Source organism: Callorhinus ursinus, unplaced genomic scaffold (genome assembly GCF_003265705.2).
Source record: "Callorhinus ursinus isolate GAN/ISIS: 27379988/994484 unplaced genomic scaffold, GSC_fseal_2.0 scaffold19, whole genome shotgun sequence".
Classification (NCBI taxonomy): Eukaryota; Metazoa; Chordata; class Mammalia; order Carnivora; family Otariidae; genus Callorhinus; species Callorhinus ursinus.
In genome coordinates, this window is record NW_027397081.1 from 16,482,063 (window position 1) to 16,500,937 (window position 18,875).

Sequence of the window (18,875 nt, forward strand, 5' to 3'; positions counted from 1 at the left end):
TGAGCCGGAAAGAGTCCTTGAGACTAAGATGAAGGTAGGAACACCTGTCTGGAAGGAGGGGGCAAGGTCCTATGCTCGTGTCAGCCCAAGGCTCTCTGGGCTTACAGACAGGTAAGCCCTTGGCCTTGGCACCACTTCCTGGGACCTAAAGAATGGAGGAGAAGAGTGGGGGGAGCTTAGATGATGAGTCTATGATGGATGCTACTAAGAGCACTGGAGTGGGAGTCCAGAGACCTGATTGAGTCAGGCTCCATCGCTAGGAAATGGTATGCCTTTGGCGAGTCCCTTCCCACCTGTGTAGATGAGGCAGGTGGCTGTCCCCACAATCCCTGACCTTGGTAAATAATTTTCACATCATCTTCTCATAGAAACTCAGAGCTACCTGGGACCTGGAAGACAGGCAGGGGACAATGTCATCACCGGAAAACGGGATAATAAGCTGGGCCCCATCTAGCTCCCAGGATGTTGTGAGCACGTTGGGGGGGAGCGGGGGGCTAGGTGAGTCTGGCCACCTGCTAAACTGCATATAGATAGATGCCAGTCGTGATGAGCACCCGCCCGTTTTACAGATGAGTAAACCGAGTGCAGGAAGGTGAAAAGCCTTGGCTCTTGTCACCCAGCTGGTAAGTGGTGGAGAGAGAGGACTCCAAAGCCAGATTTTTTTCCAGAACACCCCCACGGCTTTTCTAAACGCTCTAGACTCCTTGCAGCGCTTACCCTTTGAGAGTCTGTCCAGGCAGCAGCTCAGGCCCTGGCTGGAGAATCCATCAGGGGTTCCTAAAAAGGGCGAGCTGGACCAGGAGTCTGGGTGGCTGTGGGCGCCCTAGGGAGAGGCTGCCCGGCCAGGTTAGAGCGGACAGGTGTTCCGCAGGGTGGGGACCCGCCCCGGCAGCAGCAGCCCCTGTCCCCCTCCCCAGGTCCCCAGCTCCCCGTATGCAAATCGCTGGTTTGCATGGGCCCGGGGCCAGGCGCGGGGGCCCTGCCAGGGGGGCGTGGCCGGCGGCCCCCGCCCCGCGCCGCGCCGCGTGCTCACCTGGGGAGTGTGGCAATCCTGGCCGTGCCGAGCGCTGCCCGGGCGGGAGCAGCGGAGCGCGCGACAGCGGCGGCGACGGCCCCGGCAGCGGCGTCCACGGCGGCGGCGGCGGCGGCCAGGGGCGGGAGGAAGGAGACCCTGGCTTCCCAGGGGGCCCGGCTGGGGCAGTCGCGAGGGGCCTGGGGGGGCGCTGGCTTTGGCCCCGCCTGGGGCAGGATGGTGAATCTGGAGCCCATGCACACAGGTGAGGGGCGGAGGGAGTGAGCGCTGACAGGTGTCAGAGAAGGGGCGAAGGGGCGAAGGAGAGGGGCACCGTTCTTGGGGGGGCGGGTGTCCGCTCTCCCAGCAACCAGGAGAGGGCAGTGTGGGTAGCGGGTCACCCAGGGGCGGGCGGCGTGGGTAGGTGGATGTTGGGGGACCCTGGAAAAGAATGGAGGTGGGGACTACGGGGGTAAGGGGTGGGAGGGCTTCTGAAGCCTCCAATCTGGAGAGTGGCAGATGTGTGGGACTTGGGCGTGCTGAGCTGTTGTAGTCTGGCTGAAGTTGTTCTGTTCACTGATCGCAGAAGGGTGGTTCACTCACTCAGCCAGGGGTGTGGACCTGGGAGTGCACAAGTGAGGAAAATACTTGTATCCACATGTTCCGTGTTTTGTGTCTCGGTCCTTTATGTGAAGTGGAGGCAGAGTGGGCATTTGTAAGGTCTGGTGGGGGGGGGCGCTAGGAGAAGCGAGTGGGGCCTGGCAATTACAGAGACACACCTGGGGCAGGTGCAATGTATTGATTAGGGCTTGTGGAAACATGTGTCCCTGTGTATCAAGAGATGAGTCTACTGTCCTCGTGTGTGTGGGGGGGAAGGTGGAGCAGACCCCACGTGTGATGGGGTGCCTACCCACAGGCTCTGTGGATACTGGTGGTACTATAGATGCCTCCATTTCTGTGTCTCAGAGGGGCTGGTGAGAGGTCCGCCCTCTGTTCCATGGATTCAGATACCAAGCCCCCCTTTCTTCAGGGGAAGGAAGCTAGGAGATGCAAATGCTTTTCCAGGAGTCACTTTCCCCTATGTGAATGGTGTGTGGGCATGGCGTGAACCGAGGCCCCTCCACTCACCCTGCTGATCCATCCTTCCACAGATGGGCTGGGGCAGGTGCTGGTGATCCTGAATGGTCACGTTTGATGTTAGGGTGGGCCTTCCAGAGGTCTGAGGGTTTGAGTGGAGAACAGACTCAAGGTGTAGAAGGCTAAAACTGATTTGGCCATTTCAAACCAGCAGTTTGCCTCTCATAGAGGGAGGGCGGCACCACATAACTTTTATTTAGGATTTCAGGGCTGTCGATGGGAATTGTGTACCTGCTCTCCTTTCTGGAGGAGTAGGGAGGAAGAGTGAGCAGAGGCAATTTTCCAGACCCACCCCAAGGAACAGAGCAGTCTGGAGGCTTTGGCCCTTCCTGGGTCCCACCAATCCTGAAAACAGGCAGCAGCAGGTGCATGAGGAGACCCAGGGTCCCCAAGTTCCCCAAACACGGTCCTGGCAGGGCTGAATGAAAGTCAGGCTCACAGAGAGATCTTGACTCTGCGTGGATCCCCAGGTGCCAGGACATGCCAGAGAGGGCCAGGTGAGGCCAAAGAAAGCATCCAGCTGTGTGTCATCCAATATCTGGAGAAAGTCTGTTTCCAGACCCTGTGGCGCCAACATGGAGCTGGGCATTCCTGGGGGCTTGTTCTCCTGCTCTCCCCACTTCACTTCCCATCAAGAAGGCCTAGGCTGGAATGGGAGCAAGACCTCAGAAAGGTGGGCCCTCAGTGGGAAGTTCTTTCGGGACAAGATCAGAGACTTCCTAGGGGTTTTCCACTTCATTGTCTCCTGGAGGCTCCTGGCTCTAGGGGAAGTGGGAGGAGGTGGGACAGCTGGGACCCAGCAGGGAAATGCCTAGGGGCTAAGAAGATCTGGCAGAGAGGAGAGCTTTGAGAGGGCCAAGCCCCCCCCCCCCACACCCTAGCCTCGGAGGAAGCTCCAGGCTGACGCCTCCCTCACCATCTCCTCGCTCCAAATGCAAAAGGGGAGATCGAGCTAAACCCAAGATACGGTTCCCATCTACCTTGGGTGGGTTGCCTGACTCAGCGGTTCACGTTTACCTCCTGCCCCTCCCCAGCCCACTGCTTTAGTCGGCCTGTACCACCACCCTGAGGGCGCTCTCAGTTTTAGCCCCTCAGTGGTGTCTGGTTCCCCTTTAGTGGCACCTCAGAGGGATCTCTCAGCTTGGGACTTTCTGTGGATCTCTCTGACTGGGTCTCCACATGAGGGTTCTCCTTGCTGGGTCTTCTCGGGCTTTTCAGTCTGAAGTCATCCTGTGGGGTCTTTCAGTGTGGGCCCTGCAGTGGAGGGTCCCTCTGTGGAGTGTCTCATTACAGGTCCCTCTCTAGGGTCTCTCAGTCCAGGATCCTCTTGGTGGAAATTTGGTCTCTTCTGAGTCTTACCTCCCCTCACCCCACCCCACGCCCCACAGTAATTCTGTGTCTTGCTGTTTCTTCACAAACAGCACTTTCTCTGTGAATTTCCAGTCCTGGGCCCTTGGGGACTCCTCCTCAACTGATTTTACTGGAACAGTTTGGGTGAGGAAAAGAGCACACAAAATAGGGCACAGGCTCGCGCCGGGTCCCGCACTCAGGTCCACTAGCTCTGTGGCCCCCGAGTCGGCCCGTCTTTCCACTTCGATGACCTGGGTGCAAGCCATGATTCAGGTCGGCCTGGGGTCTGGGCACTTTGTACTTTATAGAGCATTTCTCTCCAGGAGCATGAACACCTGAGCAGGCATGAGGTCACCAGACACAGGGGCACCCCAGCCAAGGTGTGGGGGGGGCCTCCCTACTTCCCGGGTCAAAAACAGGCAAAGGGGTAGACAAGAGTCAGACAGACAGCTGGGGAGGGAAACAAACAGAGGAAAACAGTGGGAAACTGGCCGTTGGGGAACACCTGGTTGGCCCCAGGGCAGCTCTTTTTCTGTCTTTCTCCTCACAGTTGCCTATCAAGGTTGGGATCAAGTCTCACAGACTGATACCAGTTACAGCTCAGGAACGCCATTTGGGTTGGAAGGTCTTATTGTGAGAGGAAGTGGCTTCATCTTAAAGAAGTGACAGAAGTCTATTCCAGGAGACAGTTGGACTCATGACTAGCTCAGAAGTAGGACTGGTGGGCCCCTTGGTTTCCTACTGGTAGAAGTGCCCCCATTGGTGAGCATATGAGGAAGAAGTCAGGAGGGAGCTCCAGTCCCTTCAGAGAGATAGAGATGGACGGTAGGAGAGAGAAGGGTAGGCTCCCTGCTTCTCCCCACCCCCGGCCCCGGCATAGCCTGGACCTGGGGGTTCAGCACACTGTGGACACTCAGCCTGCAGCCTGGGGGAGACGCTTCCTCTCGGACTTTTGTCCTTCAGGCTCACACACACATCCTGTACACAGATGTACGAAGAGGGGCTGCTCCTGGGTCATGCCAAGGCACAGGGAGGGCAAGGTCAGCAGGTCTTGCCCCAGCTTCAGAGTGTGATGGTGCCAGTGAGGCAGATGAGGGTCTGTGTCTGGTACCTGGGATCTTACACAGAGCAGCTAGGCCTCCCCAGGGAAGGGAGTGATGGCAAGGAGCCTACTCAGTCGCCTGCCTGCCGAGATAAGAGCCGAGAAGACTAGCCCCACCCCACACCTCCCTCACTCACCCCTGGCAAGTGCTGTCGGACAGGCAAAAGGCTATGGCATCTTGGGGAGTTTCGGTGTTGGCCCATTTTTAGGCTGAGACCCAAGAGTTCGTCCCACCCATCAGCCTCAGCCTCCTACCCACAAGAACTGGTTCTCAGTGTCTTAGCATCCTGTGGGACTCATGAAGAGCTTCTATAGATCATCACAGCCTGCCCCGCCATTCAGGCTCCAATCCCTGTCCAATCCCAGGGAGTCACCATGTCGATCCCATAATGGGTACATCAAAGGAGAAGCTGTCCTGGCAGAGTATGGGCCTTTGCCTCCTTCAAAAGTCATTTTTAGACATGATTAGGAGTACCTTTTAAGCTAATTCAAAGGCTGAGTGAGGGATGGCTTTTGGCTATATTTAAAGGCAATGCAGGGAAAGGGTGTCAGAAGGGAGTCTGGGTTACAGGCATGAAATTGTGGTTTAGCTAAACAGTTACCCTTCTTAAATGTCAGGAATTTGAAATAACTTGATTTGAGAATCTGGTCATCATCCCAGCCTTACTGCTCTTAAACCCATACTGTCCCCATGAGCTCTTCCCTCATGAAGTCAGAATTTGGAGAATGCCTATGGCTTCCCAGGTAAAAGACAAATTATGATAGCACTGAGACAGAAAACCAAAGCTATTTCTTGTTATGGCAGAAGGGAACTAACAGAGAAGCCTAAGTATCTGTTTAGTTCATTCTTCTATTGAGAGCTTACTTTGCACCAGGAAATGAGCCAGGCGGTTTTCATTCAGTATTCTGTTTGCTCCTTAAAAGAACTCAGGAAGTATCGTTATTCCCAATTTTTAATTTTTAAATTTATTTTTAAAAAATATTTTATTTATTTATTTGACAGAAAAAGCGAGCACAAGCAGGGGAAGCAGTAGACAGAGGGAGAGAGAGAAGCAGGCTTCCCACTGAGCAGGGAGCGACCCCGGGATCATGACCTGAGCCAAAGGCAGATGCTTAACCGACTGAGCCACCCAGGACCCCCTCATTATTCCCAATTTTTAGATGAGAAAACTGAGGTTCAAATATGTGGCCAGGGTCCCCTGATAGTTAGCCATGGCGTTGGGATTAAATCGAGGTCTGTTGGCCACCAAAACCAATGCTCTGAGGCCACTCTAGATGCTACTGAGGCCGTTTAGAAAACTGAGGGGCCAGTCTCTGCCTTTTTCCTCAGCACCGTTGAAGAATCCCTATGGGGGAAGCGGGAGCTGAGCAAATCTGTGTTAGGCCGTGCCCAGCTCCAGGGGTCGTACAGAGCAAAGCCCATTTCTCCATAGGAGCAAAAGGTAAGCAACAGCTGAAGCCCTTTGCAGATGTGTCCAGGTGACCCACACTAGTTCTGCATATTCACACATGACTGACTATACAGAAAGTTTCAAACTACAGCAGGAAGGACTTAGGTTAGGCTCAAGAAACGTCTTCCTAAATGTAGCACAGTGGGACACGTGGTGAGGTGTGGTTGCAAGGTCTCCCCTAGTGGTCTGTGACTGTGCGGGACATGGAGCTCCAAGTATTTACCTGGGAGTCATCACTTGGGTGGGTATCAGAAATATTCCTCAAAACACAGTGGCTCCCATAGTCGCTTTTTCCATCCTCTGCTTCTGGGGTGTTCGAAGAGCTGGAGAGCCTCTGAACCTGTCTCTGTCTTGCTTGACATGGCAGTCACCTCTCCCGCACTGCAGTCACTACACCCCCAGGGGCCATAATTTAAATCTCTGCCAGAGCCACACACATCATTGCCCTAAAAAAAAAAAAAAAAAAAAAAAAAAAGTATGTAGGTTTCTCCCCGCTTTTCCCGCTTTTCCTGGGGCGGAGGTCCACCCTTTTCCCTCATCCTGATCATCTCCAGACCTGCCAACTGCCTGATTACCTGATGCAAATTAAGGCTGCATGCTTAACTGGGATTGGCTGGGGAGCCGGGTATGCAAATTGCCTCACCAAGACTTTATCTGGTTTGAAAGAGTTAAAGTGCTGCCCCAGAGAAGAGGATGGGGGTGGTGGTTGGGGGGGTCAAGGCGATTTGAATAAAATATTCTTCTGTCTTTAACGGCTTCAGTATTTGGGTGGTTTAATAAGGAGAGGAGCTGAGAGAGTGAGTTAGTTCAAAGTTGCCTCTTTGCTTCTCTCTGCTGATCCTGGAGGAGACTTAGGGACCTCTTAGGTTGTGGCAGCTGTCTGTTAGGGGTAAATGTTTAATTTATTGAAATGAAGCAGGGCAGCGAGGCCGGACCAGCAGCACTAGGGGGCTGAGACCGGGCCTGGTGTAGGTATTCTCTCTCTGCAGGGCACTGACCCGCCCACCATCCCTTTCTCCCTGAGCACGTTGAAGGAGTAGGAAAGAAGGTAAGGATCCCCAGAGGAGAAAGATCTCCGGAGGGCCACACAGGAGCTAGGATTTGATCCCCAGACAGTGGACTGACCACTGAGAACCAGACAGAGAACAAGGGCAGGAATTGGGCAAGAAAGGTGAGAAGGACAAGCCTGGGTTCAAGGGTACTCTTACCTCCCAGGGTAGGGTTATTCCGGGGGCGGGGGAGGGGAGAAGGATATTTCTTATGCTAACTTAAAAAATAATAATAAATCCTCCAAATCCCAAAGGCAATGAGGATTGAAAATGGGAAGCATTCTCCCGCACCTCGCCGTACCCCTCCCCTTGTTAAATTTTTACCAACTGAGCCTGGTGATCGAAGGAAGTGACAATGAATGATGCAAAAGGTGAGAGATCCCACAGTAGCGCAGAGAAGGGGAAAAGAAAGGCTAGGGGAAGGAGGCAAGCCTGGGAGGAGGAGATTTGTGCCCTGAGCTTATGAATATTCTAATGGTTGTATGTTCGGGAATCAGGAATTTGAAAGTCTGATGGTTGTTGTAATTACACATTCATCTTTGCTGTTTAGTTAAAGCCACATATGTCATAGCAAGAAAAATTGTGACCTGTTATTAAAATCAGTTGTGTTTTCCCTGCAGATATCAAGATGAGTGGGGATGTGGCAGATTCCACGGATGCTCGCAGTGCCCTCAGCCAGGTGGAGACAGGTAAGGGTCTTCTCTTCTGGGGAATGAAACAAGAAAGCACGGGTGGGAGCGCGTTGTTGCAAATCAGCATGGAACAATGCGGTATCTTGTCTTGCTCAGTCTTTCAGCCAATCAAACCCCAAAGCTGGGTTTTAGGCAATGAAGGAATTCCCTTAGAGACATAGGATGTGACCCTGGAGGCTTTGAACAGTAGATCTTGGTCTAGAGGGGGACAAAAATCCCTGGAACTAGGCTAGGAAAGGGCCAGATCCTGAAAAACAAAATGGAAACAGGAAAGTTAGGGAGATCAACTTCTTGATGTGCCATTCCAACACCCGTGGAAGCAGCAGGCTGTGGTCCTAGCCGCTCTGACTGATGGAAAGCACTGTGTGTCTTCAGTAGATGGGGACCAAGGCCTTTTAACCCCAGATTTCTCAACAGGCCTACTCAAGGAACCAGCCAAAGAGGCCCGTGCGCAAGTCTTCCTCTTCCAAATTACATGCATGTGGGTGGTAAATAGACCCAGAAAGAAAGGCTCGGTGCCTGGAAGATGACTTTGCTTTGTAAAGAAGAGAAAGAGGGCAGGAAAGAATTGAGAAGAAAGTTTCATAGCTCTCTGCTTTTAACTCCGTAGTCCAAGCTTTGCTTTGAAAGCTCCATATAATTAAAAAGAACTTAAAGAAACATGAGTATAAATTGTAACACCACCAAATAACTTTAATAGCCTTCCAACAAGACCTCAATTAGTCTTTCATCTGGATCATTAGAGATGTAGAAATTAGAAGTGGAAGAGAATCAATGTCCCCCAGAGCTAAACTCTTTTCCCAAGTCTTCAGGTGCAGTCTAATCCCATTCTTGAGGCCTGGGTCAGGGGCAAGATAATTGGGGGTTCTGTGGAGGGCATCTTCAGGATACACTTACCATAAACTTTTCTGCCCCCCAATTTAATATTAAAACAACCCTATTGCACAGGTAGCAATACATGTTAGAGCCGTAGGTTCTGTGTTTTTCTTTGTGAGTAGGGAGAGCTGAGCTGGGAGACTCCGGGCCAGTTGCCCTCATTTTTCAATTGACTTAATTGCTGAGTGTGTTTTACTGAGGGTCTGTGGAGGGGGGGGCACTTGTTCTCCCCAGTTGAGAAGAAAATTTCCTCCAACCCGAAGAACAGGAGCAAGGTTTTAAAATCAGTTCAGCTGGGGGTGCCTGGGGGGCTCAGTCGGTGAGGCATCTGACCCTTGATTTCGGCTCAGGTCTTGATCTCAGGGTTGTGGGACTGAGCCCTGCGTTGGGCCCAGCACTCAGTGTGGAGTCTGCTTGGGATACTCTCTCTCCCTCTGCCTCTGCCCCTCCCCCTGCTCACTCGCTCTCTGTCTCTCCATCTCAAAATAAATAAATAAAATTGTTAAAAAAAGAAAAGAAAATCAGCTCAGCTGGAGAGGGATAGGCAGTCTCGGCTCTGACACTCTTCCCTGGAGAAGACTCAGACTCCAGAATCCACTATCAGGAGAAGCTGGATTGCCCTTTCCTGGTAGCAGGCTGGCTGGAGCCAGTTCTGTCCACCTGGGCCAGGTCTATTACCTCAGGTGTGTGGGGACACAGCTAGGAGAGTGCCTATGTGGGAAGAAGACCACACTTAGCAGGCTGGCTGGCACGGGCGTTCTGTGACTAGTTAAGCGACCGAGTCAGGGTAACCGTGTTGGGAGTGGGAAGGAGCTACATGGAACCCTAAAAGGTGAGCCAGGAGAGAGAGCGAGTTCAGATCCTGGGTGGGGGTTAGGAAGATGAAGGTGTTAAGAGATGATCTGCTCATGTTCTGGCCTCCTATCTGGAACTCTGGGAGCTATGTATAGACTAAGTTGAAGGAGAAAGAATCCAGACATAAACTAGCACTTTGGGAATGAGTGCCATCCCAGAGCTACTCCCAGTTCCGTATGTGACCTTATCCCAGCCACTTTGCCTCCTTCGGAGGCAGGAACAGATGATCTTCGAAGGGTATGGATTTAAAATCGCAGCTTAGCTGCTCACCAGTTGTACAATCTGCTAAGTTAGTTTAGCCTTTTCTCTTCTGTAGAGGGGGGTTAATTAATGTAGCTGAGGTGACGTTTAGAGCCCTTAGCACACTGCCTGACACGATGCAGCTGTGAACATCATCCCGTCTAATGACATCTTCAAGATCCTGTGATTCTGTAGTTTACAGGAGCATCGCTGCTAAGCACTTGGGGGCCCTCGGTAGCTGGGATAATGCCCTTTTCCTGTTCACTGCGGCCAAGTGGGTCAGCCCCAGAGGCTGGTTTTTCTCGTTTCCCATTCAAGAAAGGATTCTGTGTGGGTCTTCCTCAACTCCAAGGAGACCAAGAAGTCCATGCTCTGTGCTGTCTGGAACTTCTCCACCCCTAGATTCTTCACTTCTAGGGACTCAGCGCCGTGGCTGGTAGCATCCATACTTAGGTGATCATCAAATTACTGTATGTTTTTAAGGGCAAGAAAAAAGAGGTAGCTAATTAAAGTAACCAAACTTCCTGGAAAGTCATTCTGACTCATTTTTTTTTTTTTTACAGAGAAAAGCTTATTATGAGTCACAATGGTTACCAACTTGGTTAAATGGCTTCCTTTGGATTTTTAAAAGGCAGATCCCCCTTCCCAGCAGTGCGTGAATTAGGGGGTGGTTTGTCTCTGAGTTTTAAAGGAACTACAAACAAAAGGTGACCTAGAAACCCCCAGCTCCCTAAGAGCACCTTCTGTGTTGTGTGAAATCCCCAAGGGGCACAAGGGCTGGGAGCTGGGAAAGGGAAGTCATTTCCCCATCCACACAGGCTAGGACTGCGAAGGAGGGCGTTCTCAGGTCCAGACACAGATCTCCTGGCTGGCAGAGACCTGGCAGGCAGCTCATTCATTCTTCCCTTTCCTCCTGCTTATAAGGAGCTGAGGCACGGACAGAGGATGAACTAACTGCCCAAGGCCTCCGAGTGTCTTTGTGGCAGCACTAGAGTCCAGAAAAACTCCTGATCCCCTGTTCAGTCCCCCTTCCCAACACCCTTACCCCCTCCCCCCCACCCAGAGGACTGGAGCCAAGTTTCTAGATTTCTGAATCATCAGCTTTTCTATCCTTTCTTTTATGTCCCTGTTATTTTTCCTTCATTCTTGAGACTGACAACATTTTCTTTCCCTGTTCTCAACTGAGTGGTTGATAAGCATATGCAGGCTTACCCACATTTCGAAAGCCCCCGCGTCTGTAACTAACAAACCCCAAGCACTCACACAGCTAACCCTGTGACTTTTGACCACACGGGTCACAGACTAGCCTCAAACAGAGCAGAGGACAGACACGCTGGGCATGGGTTAAGGGAGAGAAAGTCCAGCCACGTTCACGCAGCCTCTTCCCCGTACCTGGGCACATGGATGTGTGCCTAGGATTTCACGTGCATCATCTCATTTCATTCTTACGATCCCTGTTTTTATCAAGGAGGAAACTGTGGCAAAAGAATGAGAAACTGACTTGCCCAGGGTTGTACAGCTTTGAACCGGGAACCAAACTTGGGCCTGACTCCTCTGGATTCTTATCTTGGCTCTGCCATTACATCTCTGCCCAGATTACTAGGCAAGTGTTTCCACACCGGGACCTTTGGATTTGAGCTGGATAATCTCTGGGAGCTGAATCTTGAAAACAGCGTACACGTTCTGCTTTTCCAAATTCTCTGCCATCACTTTCCACGTCGTGCATTTGTGTAAAGGCTTCCCCAGAGCTAAGCCCTCCCTCTCTACCGCATCTCCCTCAGCCCCTCCCTAGTCCCTTTTTTCCAGTTGCCTTCTCTGTGTCCCCTTGGACACCGACAGCCTCCTTGCTCCATTTACCTCTGATCCTCCTCTCCAACACTAGCTGGTAGTCCCGTAACCAACATCCAAGGAGCACGCTAGGGTAGACCCTGGGCTCAAGAAGATGAAGAAACAGTCCATGTCCTCAAGAGGCTTTCCCTTCTATCACAGGAATTCATGGCGGAAGGGATGACAGTGCCACTTGTGTCTAAAAGAGCACATTCAAACACCCAATGCGTTTGGCCTTTCCAACAGTTCTGTGGGTAGATGGTATCATCCCACTTTGAAGATGAGGGATTTGAGGCTGATTTTCCCAAGATCCCACACCTAGCAAATGATAGAGTTAAACCTGCGTCTTTCTAGTGACTTTCTGCCCAAAGATGGTGGTGGGAAAACTGGGGACCAACACAAGGAGCCAGTGAGAGAGGACACAGGAGACTGGTAGCATCAGGAGAGGTCCCAAGATTAGGGAGGGGGCACCGGCCAACAGGGCTGGAGGGAAGCCGAACCCCTGGAAGGTGGGTTGATTTAGTCCAAGAGGCGGAAGCCTTATCTGGGGCCAAAACATGCTTCCTGGGGAAAAGCAGGAACTCTGGTGAAATGGAGAGGGTGAGAATCTAACCTCAGAAGGAATTTTCTCCTTCTGGCTCCATCCTGAGCCAGCCTCAGTAAGGCACCAGTCTCCCCCCGCCCCCAACCCTTTGACGGGACACTGGGGTGACACTGCAAACCGAGATGATAGTAGAGCAAATTCCTTGGCACCCTTGTCCTGCTCAGAGATATGGGAAGGAAGAATTCTGTGAGGAGAGCCAGGGGAGGACCGGGAGCTAGAGATGAGGGAGGGGCTGAGCTTTGTCAGTTGTCCATTCCTGCAGCTCCTCTCCACCCTCAGTTGTCCCGTCAGTGGGGCAGAATGGCTAACACCGGCCCCACCCTCCAGAAGGACCGCCAAGGCATCTTAGCTGTCTGGGGACCCTTTTGCCCTTCACCTGAGAACTTCCAACATGGGTTTAGGAAGGAATGGGCATGACCATGTAGGGAGTACAGATAGGCTAGTGCCTCTCATAAGGTCCCACAGGAAGAATGAGTAACTGACCCAAGACTAGAAAGTCCTTCTCAACCAATTCATTCCTCACCATCTCCACCCTACTGAGTCCTCAGGAAGAAAAGCCAAGGGTAAAGAAACTATGTTTCATCACAGCCAAGAAGTGAGGTTCTAGGCAGAAACAGGCAGAAGTCTTTTAGAGATGTGTATGGCTTTCAGTCCAAATATTTATGGAATAAAACTATTCTTTCCAAGACAGAGAGGACAGCAGAAATCTAGGAAGTACTTGGCGGGGTGGGGGGAGGTGAAGAAGAGTCTCCTATTCCTAGCCCTTTCTAAATGAGGTACACGTGCACACACACCCACCCCTTTCATGATTAAATGACAGAGTGGGTATGAATGTGCTTCGCAAAGGGTGCCCCACTGTACAAATACAATCCATCGTTAGGTTGATAATTATCAGAAACATTCAGGAGGCAAGACAACGCTCTGTCACTGAGCCACGTGGGACATGTCTACCTGTGGCCTAGACTTGAATTTCCTCATTGTAATAGGGGGAGGAGGGTGCTAGAAGGGGATGGACTAGTGGTCTCTAGGATTTGCACTTGCTGACCCTGGTCCTGCACTCCCTCTCTACCTGCTCTGCCCCTCACCTCTCTTGAAGAGGAAAATGAAGCCACAGCCCTTCCAAGTGTCCAGGGAGGGGGGCGGGGACTGATACGAATTCTTGATGGTGTAAGGACTCTGAGGTTGTAGGGATTCTTGTCTATGCCTCTCTCTTCCTTTGGAGACATTTCAAAACGATCTCTGGAAAATGAAGGAATCTCCTGGTCTTAGAGATATTTTCCTTAAGAAAAGCTAACCCCACAATTTCTCTTGGCCCCCTCTTCTTGTAGGATACAATCTTCAGTGCCTAGAAGTCGTTCTCATCTCTTGCCTGAGACCCCCAGCATAAGCCTGTTGCCTCTTGTTAGAGCCTTCTAAATCAGAGTGTTTCCAGTTTCTGTGCCAGGGAGATTAGACGGTACTAACTCACTCCCCAGGCTTCATACCATGGCTCTATGTGCCAGAAATCTCGGGAGAGCAGCCTGTGGTGTCTGGAATTGACGGTCTGCCCCTAGCAATCAGAGAACCCTCGCAAACAAAACAGCTTCCACAGCTACTCTCACCTGTACCAGCCTTACCACTCACAGACTGTTGCTCATCCATGATTCCCAAACCCAAGCCCCCAGGGCAAACAAGGCAGCATCGTGCTGCCCAGATGAGCCATGGGTGACTGGGCCAGTCCTGCCTGGCACCGGCCCTTCCAACTTTTGGACGTCTCTTGAAGGAAGTGGCTCCCCACTACCCTTGCCTCCATCTTTGCAGCCCCCAGAAGAACGTGGACCTCCTTTCTCTTCAACCTAAGAGGGGACAATGAGAGGGAGCCCAGTGGGGGGCATCCATGTGCTGTCTTTTACCATCTGTGTTGTTTCATCGGTGGGCATTCCTTAGGGGGCACCGCCTCTCCAACAAGCTGGGGTAAAGGACCAGCTGTTCCGCTTCTGTCTGTCCAGACCAGCATGTGGTCCCACCGCGCAGGACAGCAGGTCATACCCGCCACACGCGTTCGAGCTAGTCCATACCTACCGGCAACAGGGAGAGCCCACTCATCACATGCTGGGGACTCTACTAACATTTCTAAGTTCACTCTCTGTGTTTGTATTATCGGGTCTCAGACTTTCACAAACAGTTCGCAGAGCAGCCCTGGCCGTTGGAGCACACACTGAGGGGCCCTGTCTTAGAGTTGTCATTGGTGTCAGAATGTCCCTGTCCTTTGGCATGCTGTGAGCAATGGGTACTTCCGACCTTGGGTATATCTTATGACCTTCTTCACATTCCTCCCCTCCCACTGTGGGTATAGTGGGTGTGATGCTAGAGAGATCCAGCAGGAGAGGTGGGTCCCAGGCTGTCCTCTGCGGGCAGGGGTGCATGACACCCCCCACCCCCGGCACACACACAGAGTGGGAGACTCAGACCACTGCCGCTTGCTGGGCCTCAGCCCTTCATTAAGGCACTCCACATTTATAGCCCACCCCCCCAGGTGTGAGTAAATGCTTTTGGTCTCTTGGGTCCACCCTCTTCCTCAAGAAACAATTAGGGCAAAGAACACCTGGTGTGGAAAAGTGCTGACCAAGTGGAAAAAGAATTTAAAGAGAAAGGAGCTACCAAAGTAGAATGTGTTTTAGGGGCTTGAAGAGCAGCCCAAGTCCAGGCGACTGAAATGCAGTCCCACCTTGCCCCTCGGATCCCCATCACCGCTCCCAGCCCACAGACAGACCCACTTACACACTCGCACTCACAAAATCTCCACCTCCAAGCCCTCTGGCCCATGGGGGTGCATCCACTGGCAGTCTTCCCACCTGGCAGAGGCTGCTCTTTCAAAGGCAGCCTGGGGATCCTGGGCAGGGATTTGGGAACCCGGGAAACCCGATGTCAGAGTCTCAGGCCAGCATTTGCTAGTGGGGGCCCCGTGTTGAAACACCTCCCCTGGGAAGGGCTTTGCCTGGAATCACCCATCCTTAGGAAAAGTTGCCGAGAGAGAGAAGCAGCTTTGGGAGGAGAGGGGGGGAGATCAGAGCTGAATGTCCTTACAAGGGAAGCTGCCTTAGGTCACCCCAGCTAGGGCTGGTCCGCCCTCACTGGAGCCCCGGGGGTTTGGCTGGGCTGGGCGGGCTCAGACAATGAGGTGGTAAGTTTCATTTCCAGGGACTTAAGCCATTGACGTTTCTGTCCCCTCCTGCCTCCTCCGTGGGCTGGTGCTCACTGGGGTGGGGGCACTTCTGGGGTAACAGGAGGGCCCTGGGAGACTCAGGGAAGGCAGGCCTTTGTGCCAAGCCAGGAGCATGGGAAACTGAGCTACAGGCATCTCCCAAAAAGCACCAGTGCAGTTGACTCAAAAAATAATAGGTGTTAATTTGCATGGCATTTTACATACAGGTTCCATGCTGGGCTTTTCATCTCCTACCATGGTGCCATGGAAGCCGCCTAGGTCTCCCTCCTTCCGCCACCTCCTTTGGGGGCCTTTCTGTGTCCTCCAGACTCCAGAACTTCCCCAACACCACCTAGCCCATCCTTGGATTAACCCTGGCCAGGAAAAAACACAGCGGCTGGCCTTGCTTGGGTAGACTGGGTCCGGTCCAGATTTGCGCCAGGAAAGCATGCAGGTGGGCTGGCAGGTCTGGGCTCCACTGGTCACCTTAGTTAGGGGTGCCCCACCTGTCTGCTGTGGGCCGCAGCGAGGCCGCTGGCAGGGGGCTTGCCCACCCCACTCCCTCACCTGCTCCAGCTGGGAAGAGGAGCAAGCCAGAGAGCCCAGAGAGGTGCCGAAAGGAGAGGAAACCCAGTGGTTGCTATGACGATGGGGTCTTGGCACCTGATTTGCATAGGGCTATGATTTCCATACTGCAGGGTGAATTTCCATATCCCTGCCTCAAAGCCTGTTGGGGCGGGGAGGGGGAGAGGGGAGAGGTCATTTGAAATTCAAATGAGGATGATTAAGGTTTTCTTGAGGAGGGAAGCTCGGACAAAGGGGGTGAAGCCGGCTGGCACTTGTCTGCCCCAGGCTCAAAGTTATCAAAGGGAGGCAGCACTGGGCTGACTCCCTCCCACCCCTGCCTCCACAGGCGGCGGGAGAGGTGACAAAGGTCAGGCTGGGCTGGGTGCTAGTGGCCTTTGCCTCCTGGGAGAACTGGGTACGTCCCCCTCCTGCCCCTGGACTCAGTTTACCCCTCCATGTCCTGAGGATACTTGAGCTCAGAGCAACCGTTGAGTGTGATCTACCTCTGGACTCGAGCCTACCTCCCTCTGGTGACCACAGACTGGGTCATCTCAGTTTTTCTACCCATGAAATTGGAAAAACAATCTGTACTTTCTTGGTTGGCTGAGGAGATGTGAGGACAGACGGATTCTAGCCTCTACCACCCACCTGTGCTCTTAGGCAATCGCTTCCCATCCTTGGGCCTGAGCATGTGCATTGGATGATGGGTGTGACCTTGAGGGTCTCTAAAATTATTTGTAAGACGCTTGGAATGATGTGAATTGCTGCACCCCTGCCCCCAGCTCACCAAGGTGCAGTCACGAGGAGCATAGACTCTGGAGCCAGAGTCTGTATGTGAATCCCAGCTTCTCTGCTTACTAGTTATGACCTTGGGCTAGTTACTTAATGGTTCCCTGCTCAGTTCCCTAGTCTGTAAAATGGGGATAATAATTGTACCTATCTCATGAGGTTGCTGTAAGGATCGAACGGGTCAATATTTAACTTAAACACACTTACCTCAGTGCCTGCCATAGAGTAATGTTGTTTGCTGGTATTAGTATCAGAAGCATCAAGTGTCCACAGAGTGGGGCAGGGACTCAACAGCCGATCCAGGGAACCTCGATTAGTAATATAGGCTGTCTCCTGAGTAGACCTGCCTGTGAACTCATTCACTTTGGCCAACATGCTGTTGTAGCTATTTGTATTTGGGAGTGGGAAGCCTGCTTCAGGGAAGGGCCCAGGAGCAGCCCTAGCTAAGTAGTCACCCCACTGAGCACCTGCCTGGCTAGAGGGCTAGAGGGGCCAGTCACCTCCACCCCTGAGGGCTCCTTATGTGGATCCTGACTCAAGCCTGTCTTTACTTCTCAGAAAATAGAGAAATGACCAGAAGAAGGGGAGGGGGCAGGTGGAGAGACCCCCTTCCCCCAGGATCCAGTGTTAAGGCACAGGCCAGGTTTAATGAGATTAGGGGACATTGCTAGTTCTGGAAAATCTAAAGGTCCTTTACTTCCTTCGAGTTTCTACAGCAACCACATGTGAGGCTTCATTTGGAGATGGCGTGGTGTAGTACGGACAGCCTTGCCTGGTGGACGGACGTGGGCTTGAGCTTCTGCTCAGTGATTTGCTAATCAGGAACCTTGGGCAGGTTGATGAACCCCTCTGAGCCTCCTTTCCTCATCTGTGAAATGGGGATAATAAGAGCACCTACTCATAGGGTGGTTATAAGGATTAAATGCTGCATGTGTATAAAATGTTTACTACAGAGCTTGGTGCGTAGTAAATGCTCAATAAATGTCAGCTACTAATTATTCCTTATTATTTGAAAACAGTGTTCTGCTGCCAAAATGTTTGAAAATGCTCTGATCTAGTCCTATTCTCCCGTTTTATGGGGGGAGAGACTGGGGTCAGAGAAGGGGAATGACTTTCCCAAGGTCACAGTGGGGATGTGAGAGAGGGTTTCTTTAGGAACACTTTCCCCCCACCCCAGAGGCACTATCCTCTGTCCTTTGTTTCTGTTTTGTTCTTTCCTTGGATTAAGCCTCTCCTCTCTCTCCCCAGAACCCTTCCGTCAGAGGTGGCCCCTGCAGCCCCCAGAGGGGAGGACCACCTTACTCTACAAGAGGGAAAAGCAGAGAGAAGCGTGGTGGGGTTTGGGCTCTGCAGTGGGCTGTGTGACCTATAACAAGCCCCACCCTCTCTGAGCCTCTAGTCACTGGTGAAACAGGAGTCCTGTCATTCCAGCCCTGTAGACCTCACAGGCAGGTGGGGTGGGGACCACATACGAACTGGAGTTGGAAATGCACAGCACAGTAGAGAAGCAAACCCAGTGCACTGTGATCAATGTGCATTGGCAAGGGCACCGGCCCTGGAGCCAGAACTTGAGATCCAAGTTCCTTCCCCTTCCCCCTCCGACACCACCCTCCCCCCCCCACCGCCCAGTGCTGGTGCCGGGACCCAGCCTCTGTTTCCTTGTCTGTAGAACAAGCTGTGAGGAAGGAATGAAATGAGAGCCTACCTGTGGCGGCTTTTGGACGTGTGAGTTGTTCTGCAAGTGTGAGAGAGCATCTCCTGTCTGAGCTTGCTTTCTACTCGTGGGCCCCTCTGAGCCGCCCAAGGTCATGTGTGCGCCCACCGGAGAGCCAGAGCCCAGCCACGTGGCCCTCCCAGGCATCTCCTCCTGCTCTTCTCAGCCAGCTTCACTCTGCGCAGGGAAGAGGGCTAGGGTAGAGCTGCTCCGTCTCCGACTGACCTTGAACCTCTTTGAACCTCTTCCTTCCCCAGGCTGGGCCAAGGGCAGAGTGGTGCTGGTCCGGAGTCAGCCTTTAAGGAACCCCCACGGGTGTCGTGCAGGGTCAAGTCTGGGCATTGAGCTCTGGGGAGTAGTTCCTGCTGTGCCGCTTGTTACCTGTATGACCTTTAGCTCATCACTTGTCCTCTCTGGGACTGTTTC

The 18,875-nt window shown here is 52.6% G+C and overlaps 1 protein-coding gene across 5 annotated transcripts in view; it reads left to right on the forward strand.

Annotated features, from left to right (window-relative positions):
• The first annotated feature begins 1,169 nt into the window (after positions 1-1,169).
• Positions 1,170-18,875, forward strand: part of POU2F3 (POU class 2 homeobox 3) — a 74,231-nt gene continuing 56,525 nt past the window's right edge. For 2 of the 5 annotated variants that reach the window (XM_073904029.1, XM_073904031.1), the window contains exons 1-2: positions 1,170-1,277; positions 7,722-7,790. In XM_073904029.1, coding sequence (XP_073760130.1) covers positions 1,250-1,277; positions 7,722-7,790 — 97 coding nt within the window. In that variant the 5' untranslated portion in view covers positions 1,170-1,249. Of the gene's footprint in view, positions 1,278-6,932; positions 7,101-7,369; positions 7,473-7,721; positions 7,791-18,875 lie in introns of those variants that run through there. The other 3 variants (XM_073904032.1, XM_073904033.1, XM_073904030.1) reach the window with 3 other exon arrangements.